The sequence below is a fragment of the Gekko japonicus genome, unplaced genomic scaffold (genome assembly GCF_001447785.1).
Source record: "Gekko japonicus isolate JY-2015 unplaced genomic scaffold, Gekko_japonicus_V1.1 scaffold386, whole genome shotgun sequence".
Classification (NCBI taxonomy): domain Eukaryota; kingdom Metazoa; phylum Chordata; class Lepidosauria; order Squamata; family Gekkonidae; genus Gekko; species Gekko japonicus.
Window position 1 is genome coordinate 899,072 of NW_015163100.1, and position 9,919 is coordinate 908,990.

A 9,919-nucleotide genomic window follows, 5' to 3' on the forward strand; every position below is an offset into this window, starting at 1 on the left:
GCCAGAGGGCCCCCCGTCTCTCCTGAACCCAGCCCCCGGCGTGTCGTCGTCGTCTCCCCCCCCCCCAGAGCAGGGCGGATTCCCCGCGAGAGAAGGGGGGTGGGTGTAACCCGAGGGGGGGGTCGGGGCGAGGCGGGAGGCGGTTGAGGCGCCGAAGGGTTTGGGGGCGTCCGTCGCCTCCGCTTCTCCCCGGGCTGTCCGGACAGCCTCATGCATATGCTAATCGGCATGCATCATGCAGCGCCGGCCCCTGTCCTCGGCCGCGCGGATCGGGGCGGGGCGGAGGCTTCCTTTGTGGGGCGGCCCCTCCCTGGCAGGAGCTCTTCCCCCTCTGCCAGCCTACATTTTTTTGAAGGGATGCTGCTTTTCAGTCCCGCGCGGCTGCTCGCCTCCTGCCGGGCACCAGATCCGGGGCGTGGACTGGGAAAGCCTTTGTTCGAACCGGCTCCAGAAGAGGAGTCTGATGCGGAGGTGCCCCTGCACTGAGAGGAGTCGCTGGCTTTGGCACATCTCCCCGGCTGATCTGAAGGGGGGTGGGGTGGGGGTGCGCGCAGCTCCGGGATCCTGCCCGTCCTGTCCTCGGGAGCCGTCCTCTGCCCGTGGATCGTCCCGTTTCGTCCAGATCAACCGTGTGAGGAAGGTTCAGAGGAGAGAGTTGTGAGCTTGTGCCCATTCTGGAGGGCAAGGCGTCTGACTTGGACTGGGGAGACATGAGAGCAAATCCTCCGGTGCAGGCCTGCACCGGAGGATTTGCACTCATGTCTCCCCAGTCCAAGTCAGACGCCTTGCCCTCCAGAATGGGCACAAGCTCACAACTCTCTGCCCCGGCCGGGATGTGCGTGATGGGCCTGCAGAGGCTGAGTCGTCTGGGCGTCTCCAGCGGGAGCCCCCTCATTGCAGGCATGAGTCACCGGCAACGGGCCCTTCTCAGAACACCGCTGGCGGCAGCCAGTGCTGGGGGAGGGGGCCATGGCAGGTAGACGGACCCCCTTTCACACACACCCTGGTTCCTGGTGCGGCCTGGTGACGACGAGGGCTCTGTCCCCTAAAGAGCGGGGCCGGTGAAGAGGCCCCTCCCCAGCCCCACGAGGATTCAGCAGGGGCCCCCCCCGCCCGAAAAGCACCTGGACAGGCCTTTGCCCCCCTTCTGCTGACTAGGAGCAGCCAACATCTTTGTCAACAGAAACTCTTCCTTGTCATCCTGTAAGAGGAACCCGTTTAAGCCTCTACCTGCGAGGAGCCCTTTGTTTCTAGGCGAGGTGCTAGAAACTGAACCGTAAGCAGCGGCTCTTCTGGGAGCACTCAGAGAAATGGCCCCTGTCCGGTGTTTCCCCTAAGCTGAGTTAGTGTGAGCCAGCTCACTTTTTTTAGCCTCCGGCTCACACATTTTTGTCTCAGCTCAGGAAGGGAGGGCTCCAGAGCAAACTAATCTATGCAGCAGTCAAGTCGCTGGCTCACAACTTTAATGACAGCAGCTCACAAAGGAGAGTTTTTGCTCACAAGGCTCCGCCGCTTAGAGAGAACATCGCCCCTGTCTGCCTCCTACGCTGCTCGTCTTCTGGAGTCTGCCCCAGTATCCAGCAATGGAAAGGCACGCGCTGTTTCCCCGTCCTCTGACGCTGTGCGGCTCTCTCTCACTCCCAAGACAGAAGAACGCTGCTGTGTTTCAAACGTGCACTGGAACCTGAGCAGCCCTCGGCTGCTTTCTCTTCCCTTCACGGCTAAAAGCATCAGTTCCTGGGCTGAAGGAGGGGGCAGATCTGGTTCAAGAGCGGGGCAGCGTCCGGCTTGAGCGTCCCCTCTTCTATCTGGGCTGGACGTGAGAAGAGGCAAGCCGACCAGGAAGTTGGGTTCCTGGCTGCAGCACCGGCTCAAAATAGGTTGCATGTCACTTTGACGGCGGCGTGTGGGCGGTGGTGGTTTCAGCACCATGGCCAGATCCCTCCAGCTGCACAGGTGACTCTCAGGAAGAGGCCTTGGCTGCTGGAAGCCAATGGCCAGAGACGGATGAAGGCTCACTGGTGCCCTAAGCACTGACTCATCTTGGTGCCCCCCACCCTCCTTTCCACACTGACCCAGTCCATTTTAGCTGTTGACCTGTCTGACCAGATATACAATGCAGGTTGCAGCCATACAGAAATTTATTCATATGATGATAACACAATATACTGTACAAACTAAGCTTTTCACCCTTTCCCCTACTGTGTGGCGCCCCCTTTGGCCCTGGTGCCCTAAGCACGTGCTTAGTCTGCTTCATGGTTCATCTGCCCCTGCCAATGGCCACTTGCTGCTTTCTGCCCAGTAGCCCTTTCGAGGGTGGTTTTGCTGATAATCTCCAATTACTAAGGATGGGGAAACTGCCAATAAGATGAGCTGCTGGCCGAAGCAGCAAATGCAATCTGGCAAATACTCTCTTAAGTCCATCACACAGAATCTGTCTTAAATCCATGGCTAATTCCACAGAACTGCCTGCCCTCTCTGAGATCTATAGGAGAGAGCAGCCTTACCGGATCTGACCCTTGCTCTTTTCGGCCCACCACACCAGGGCTCTGACAGATGCTTTGCTGAAAGCACAATATAGAACAGAGCTGGACTTCTCCATCCACATCTTTGGACTTCCCAGCTGCCCAGGGTGGAGGACTATGCCTGGAAGGAGGAGACCCTGCCCTTTCTAACCGACTCTTGTTATTCCTTCAGTTCTGGGAGGTGATCAGCGATGAACACGGGATAGACCCCAGTGGGAACTATGTCGGAGACTCCGATCTGCAGCTGGAAAGGATCAGCGTTTATTACAATGAAGCCTCCTGTAAGTTGTACTTTCAGCCCTGGTCTTTCCATCCCTTCTTTCTGGGCCATTAGAAATGACATCAGAAATATGCTACCAAACTGCCTGGGCATTAAGGATCCTTCCCTAAGGGCTGGAAATGGCACCCAGGGTGTCTTCTCGAACTGAAGAGAAGCCATGCTTATAGCCACCACCACTTCCTGCAGCAGTGAATTCCATGTGTTAGTTACTCTTTGGGTGAAGAAGGACATCCTTTTATCTGTTCTAAACCTGCTGCTCATTGATTTCACTGAGTGCCGATGAATTCTTCCATTGTGAGAAAGGGAGAAAAGTATTTCTTTCTCTGCCTTCTCTATCTCATGCATAATTTTGTAAAACTCTATCCTGTCACCCCTGAGTTGTTGTTTCTCCAGGCTAAAGAGCCCTAAGCTCTTGAATGTTTCTTCATAGGGAAAGTGTTCCACCCCCTTAATCATTTTGGTCACCCTTTTCTGCACTTTTCCTACTGCTGTATCTTTTTTGAGGTACGGTGATCAGAACTGTACACAGTATTCCAAATGAGGCTGCACCTGGAGTACCCCACTGCTGACCACCTTCTGCTGTGAAAATTGCCCATTTATACACACTCTTCGTTTCCTGTTAAATAACCAGTTTTTAACCCAAAAGAGGCCTTGTCCACATTCTTATGCCAATACTGCTTAGGAGCCCTTGATGAAAAACTTTATCAAAAACTTTCTGGAACTCTGGGGTAAAAAACATCCACTGAGTCACCCTTGTCTTTGTTTGTTCACCCCCTCAAAGAACTCTAACAGGTTAGTCAGACAAGATCTTCCCTTGCAAAATCCATACCGATTCTTCCTCAGTAGCTTTTGTTCATCAATGTGCTTACTAATTCTATCTTTACTAGCAGCTTCCACCAACTCACCCAGTATCAACATTAGACTGACTGGCCTGTAATTCCCCAGATCTCCTCTGGAACCTTTTTTTTTTTTAAATTGTGGGTTACATTAGCTACCTTCTAGTCCTCAGGAATGGAGGCAGATATTAATGATTGCATATTTTTCCCATGAGATCCCCAAGTTCACATTTGAGGTCTTTCAGAACTCTTGGATGTGTGCCACCTGGGCCTGGTGATTTGTCAAGCCTCCCTCCCTCGGGGGAAATGAGGCAGCCACGGAAATGCTGAAGGCCCAACTGCCGGCTAAATTTCCTCTTTGCATAGAGAGCCCCCCTTAGTGCCCTCCGTTGGTCCCAACTGACCTCCTGGACTTCAGCTTAATCTTCCTTAGAGAGACAGTTCTGTACAGAAGCATGAGGCATTTCCTAGTCAAGAGCTGGGAAGTGGCTTGTGGGACTGAGGGAGGAAGTATGGGAGGGAAACCGGCACTGCTGTATAGACACCTCTATCCAGCTAGCATTGCTAACAGGTGCATACACTGAGTGGGGAGGAGTCAGATCCGATCCCACGCTTGGCCTTCCTTGTGCAGCACTCAACAAAGGAGTCTGGAGGCTCTCCGTCACGGGAAGACACCTCCACGCCTGGGAGTGAGCCTGATGGTGCTGAGTTCTAGCCCGGGTGGGAGATAACAGGGCGGCACTTCCCCAGGGACCCTCCCTTCAAGGAGAACCTTTTCTGCTCTTCCAGCTCACAAGTATGTTCCTCGCGCCATCCTCGTGGACCTGGAACCCGGCACCATGGACAGCGTCAGGTCGGGTGCTTTCGGCCACCTCTTCAGACCCGACAACTTCATCTTTGGTATTGTCCCTCCCTCCCTTCCGTCCTTCCCTTCCCCTCAGAGCTTCCCCATCCAGTTCTGCATGCTCTCAGGCTGGACCAATTTAAAGACTGTAGGACAGTGATGGCGAACCTTTTAGAGACCGAGTGCCCAAACGGCGACCCAGAACCCACTTATTTATCACAAAGTGCCAACATGGCAATTTAACCTGAATACTGAGGTTTTTCTTTAGAAAAGAACACTCGTACAATTAACTTAAAATGATCCAAACAAAGTAAGGAAAGCAATCCCAAATGCTTTCATTTCCTTACAATTATTTGGCAGAGACTTCGACACTTTAATGATGGTCTGGGCCTGGCTGGGGCGATGGCACGCGTGCCCACAGAGAGGGCTCTGAGTGCCACCTCTGGCACCCGTGCCATAGGTTCACCACCACTGCCGTGGGAGCTTTGAGCAGGGAACGAGGAGGGCTCAGAGTATCTGCTCTGCATGCTGAAGGCCTCAGTCTCCATCCCTGGCATTGCCAGTAGAAACGGTGATGCCTTCATGGGTGGGGTCTGCCTGAGGCCCTGGAGATCCACTGCCAGCCACCTTAGACCAGCCCCGAGCTTAACAGAGACCAAAGGCCTGACTCGGCAGAAGGCAGTGTCACCTGTTCATGTCTGGGAGCACCTGGCTATGGAAGATGAGGACTGTGGGTCAGAGAGCCTGAGCAGAGACTTCCCTCCTGGCCAATGTTCCCTCTAAGCTGAGTTAGTGTGAGCTAGCTCACACTAACTCAGCTTAGAGGGAACACTGCTCCTGGCCCCTCTTGGGTTTCTGGGCCTTCCCTGGGCATCTCCAGATCACATCCCACCTATCTGGGGAGAACAGGGAACAGGCAAGGTGCACAGAAGACTGTGAGCCAGCTGCCTTTTACGCCTCACGGCTCCCTGATGCAATTTGCCTTCCAAAGCACCTGTGGGGAGACCCAGCACGGATCACAGCCACAGGGTGGGGAATTTTTAAAAACGTCTTTCCCCTGCTGCCCATTTCCCCGCTCAAAAGTGGCAGGGAAAAGGCAGATATATGAAACAAGCAATGGCTTTTTCTGCCATGTGGGCTAAATGCATCATGGTGGGGTGTGTGTGTCTTGTTCTGACTGAGGAGACAGCTTGGAGAAAACAGCTCATTTCCCTTTTCCTGACCACAGTTCTTATTAACACCAACACATGCACCCCGGCCACTGTTTGAAATTTCATATTTGGGGATCTGCTTAGAGACATTTCCCGGTCTTAAATGGCATCTGCTGAAAACAAATTGCCTTTTACACTTCTCCAAGTGCTTAAGGTTGTGCAAACTGGTGGGATATGGTCTGGAAAAAATCTGCTCTGAGAGACAAATACAACAGTTTTCCCACTGGAAATATCTAACTGTTTAAAATCCAGCTGGATGATTGTTGGGTTTAAAAAGGAAAAATTGGTATTTAGCAGAGATAAAATAGCTTAGCAGTGCTAGAGTAAAATAATTCAGAGTCCATGTGTGATTAAAATAGAAAGTTTTTACTACATTCTAGCATGGGGAAGGGTAACTGGGATGAAAATAACAACAGTGCTAAATGGCTACATCCTTACACTACAAAAGACAAGACTAGAAGAGAGATAATGGCTGCTCTTCTTTCTGCTTCAGAATTCCAAACAAAGATGGGAAGAGAAGCCATAAAATGCTAAAACACCTTGACACTTTACTTCCAATGAAACTCCTAGATCAGGGAGAATTTCCCGGGCTTCCAGCATCTAAACTAACATTGGTTACATGGGAAACATGTGATTTCCTGTGAGCAGCACAAACAAACATTTAACCCCAGATATACTGAGTGTAATTTAACTTGTAATACCCAACAATGATTTCATGAATTCTGCCGCCATCGGGCTCCCTTTGAACCGAAGCTCATTCCCCCCCCCCCCCCGGGATCAGAACCTCCCGCTTCTCCTGTGCCCCGGGGGGGGGGGCTTGCAAGGAGCAGAGTCAGAGGGTGTCTCTTCCTTCCTTCCTTCCTCCCCAGGTCAAAGTGGTGCAGGGAACAACTGGGCGAAGGGGCACTACACAGAGGGTGCCGAGCTGGTGGACTCTGTCCTGGACGTGGTGCGGAAGGAGTGTGAGAACTGTGACTGTCTGCAGGGCTTCCAGCTCACCCACTCCCTGGGCGGGGGCACAGGGTCTGGAATGGGGACCCTCCTCATTAGCAAAGTCCGTGAAGAGTACCCCGACCGGATCATGAACACTTTCAGTGTGGTGCCTTCCCCCAAAGTGTCTGACACGGTGGTGGAGCCCTACAATGCCACCTTGTCCATCCACCAGCTGGTGGAAAACACCGACGAGACCTACTGCATCGACAACGAGGCCCTCTACGACATCTGCTTCCGCACCCTCAAGCTGGCCACACCCACCTACGGAGACCTCAACCACCTCGTCTCCGCCACCATGAGCGGCGTGACCACCTCCCTGCGGTTCCCCGGGCAGCTCAACGCCGACCTCCGCAAGCTGGCCGTCAACATGGTGCCCTTTCCCCGCCTCCACTTCTTCATGCCCGGCTTCGCCCCCCTCACCAGCCGGGGCAGCCAGCAGTACCGGGCCCTGACCGTGCCGGAGCTCACCCAGCAGATGTTCGACGCCAAGAACATGATGGCCGCCTGCGACCCCCGCCACGGCCGCTACCTGACCGTCGCGGCGATCTTCCGTGGGAGGATGTCCATGAAGGAGGTGGACGAGCAGATGCTGGCCATCCAGAGCAAGAACAGCAGCTATTTTGTGGAGTGGATCCCCAACAACGTCAAGGTGGCCGTCTGCGACATCCCTCCGCGGGGCCTGAAGATGTCCTCCACCTTCATCGGCAACAGCACGGCCATCCAGGAGCTCTTCAAGCGCATCTCAGAGCAGTTCACGGCCATGTTCCGGCGCAAGGCCTTCCTCCACTGGTACACGGGCGAGGGCATGGATGAGATGGAGTTCACAGAGGCCGAGAGCAACATGAACGACCTGGTCTCAGAGTATCAGCAGTACCAGGATGCGACAGCTGAAGAGGAAGGCGAGATGTACGAGGATGACGAGGAGGAGTCCGAGGCCCAAGGTGCCAAGTGAGAGTTCCGGGCCAGGGGCCGTGTCCAGTTCCTCCCGGTGAGAGCTGAGCACCGACAAGGCCCTCTAGTTCATCGTCCTCCATTTTTGCTACCCCTTTGCTGAGTTCTAGGCAACCAGCCGCTAGTTGCTTCTGATTCAAGGGTTCCAAACTGGAAGACTGTTCCGTATGTAACTGTCTTCCCCCTCCCCTCCCCCCCGTGTCTTCTCAGTTAGCGCCGCTCCCTCTGTCCTCCATCACTTTAATAACGTCAAGGGCCCTGGTCTTTATTTTTTATTGGTCTGTGTCTATTTTTATGTTTTGGAATACTTAATAAATCTATTGCTGTCCAGCACCTGAGTTATCCTTCTCTTTGCAGCTTCTGGGGGGTGGAAGGCTCTGGACTGAGGCCCGAGGCAACCATGCCTCTGAACTCCCCCCCCCGGCTTGGCCTGGGGAAGGGAGGGTTCTAGCATGCAAGGACAGGTTGGAAGACACACACACACATACACACCACAAGGCCCCTGCCAAAGGCTTCCGAAAGCGCCCCTTCCTGGCTGTTTTGCATGAGAAGAAAGAAAAGACTGGGTGGGGCTGAGGTGTCCATGCCCCAGCCTCTCTGCCTGGAAAGAAGACAACGGCTGTTACCTGCATTGTGACTTACACGTGGTGTGTGTGGCCACTGGGCACAGGTGGGCTTTTGCATCCTGCAGGCTCAGCACCAGCTATTAGCTCAGGTAACTGCAGAGGGAAGAAGTCGCCTTGAGGTCACCCCTTGGACAGGGCCCAGAGACGGTGGCTTCTGGAGACACAGCAAAAGTGTTGGGATTCTTTGATTCAGGGTCGATGGTCGTATTGCAAACACAAGAGCCACACTTAGTAAAAGAAAAATATCTTTACTATAAAACAAAATAAAACATAGATAGGGTACTTTGGATAAAAGAAATAAAATAAAAGGTTACATACTTGCAGTTACTCTCAGTAGTATATGCTAACAGCTACATCTTTCTATCTGTCTTGGCTTCTAGAAGGAGAACTACCGCTTTGGTTCACACAAAGGGCCATAAACCTTGTGAAAACATGAATGCTAGATCAAAGCATTTCTACACACAAGATGTTAGTTGACCAATACAAAGGTTACAGGTCACTTCATTAGGATAAACAACTCCCATAAACTTTCCCAACCGTTGAGTACATTATGTAATGTAACATCCTGTTTCCTAACAAACAACATTTAACTCTGTAATGACTGAAGTGTAAGCAACTTGCAATTCCAACAGGAAGGCTTCAGCTCCCTCTGACCAGGTGCCCGCCTTTCTCCATCCCATTTGTAACCGCAGCCTTCTTCTCCCAGGAGCTGGGGGGGGCAGGGTTCCTGGTTCTCCCCCCCCCCAGTTCCTGACCTCACAACAGTCTTATCAAGGAGTAGGTCTCTCCCACTGAGCTGCACCCAGCCTCCGACTCTCTAACCAAGACCTTTAACCCCTAGTCTAGAAACTTCTGGCACATTTTTTTGTTGTTCAGTTGCACAGTCGAGCCCATACTGGTTTAACTGGCCTCCCCAAGGAACCTGGGGAAAATGCGAATACACAATGAGGGTGGGGGGGGGGAGGAAGAGATCTCCAGCAGAATTCTAAACCACTCTGAATTGTGGTTTCCAGGATTTTTTTTTTTGGGGGGGGCACTAGGATTACTGAATTGTGGCTCAGAGGTAGAACCTCTGCTTGGCATGCAGAAGACCTTGGGGTTCAGTCTCCAGGTTAAAGGATCCGGTAGGAGGTGATGGGAAAGACCCTTTCCTGCCAGAGGCTCTGGGGAGATGCTGCCGGTCTTGCCTTGACGGACTGATGCTCTGATCCCGTGGAAGGCAGCTCCACCTGCTCATTCAGGGGGGGAGGGGGGGTTGTGGGCGGCTCAGTGGAAGAGCCTCTCCTCGGCGTGCGGAGGGCCCCAGGCTCAATCCACCCACCCCCCAGTTCCAAAGGGCCAGGCAGTCGGTGCCCTGGAGGGCCTCCGGCCCGGTACCCTGGAGGGCTGCGGCTGCCACCAAACAGGAAATCACGCGGATGGACTGAGGGTCTCAGCCTGTTTACATACGTGCAGCCAGCACGCGCCTCGCCCCCCCCTTCGTAGAAGCTTTTTTTGGGGGGGGGGCGGAGTGGGACCCCCGAAGAGGTCCTCCCATTGGCCACCGGCCCGGGCTGGGGCGCGTTCCGGAGACGGGCGCGGGTGTGGGCCAGAGAGGCTCGGCAGCAGGCAGGCGCCCTGCCCGGGAAGCCCAGCGCCCGGCCGGACTCCCCT

General features: G+C 53.7%; 1 protein-coding gene across 1 annotated transcript in view; it reads left to right on the forward strand.

Annotated features, from left to right (window-relative positions):
* TUBB3 (tubulin beta 3 class III) overlaps positions 1-7,960 on the forward strand; it is an 18,161-nt gene extending 10,201 nt beyond the window's left edge. The window contains exons 5-7 of the mRNA XM_015406707.1: positions 2,624-2,806; positions 4,431-4,541; positions 6,566-7,960. Of these exons, the coding sequence (XP_015262193.1) occupies positions 2,624-2,806; positions 4,431-4,541; positions 6,566-7,641 (1,370 nt within the window). The 3' untranslated portion in view covers positions 7,642-7,960. The remainder of the gene's footprint in view (positions 1-2,623; positions 2,807-4,430; positions 4,542-6,565) is intronic.
* Positions 7,961-9,919: the final 1,959 nt, after the last annotated feature.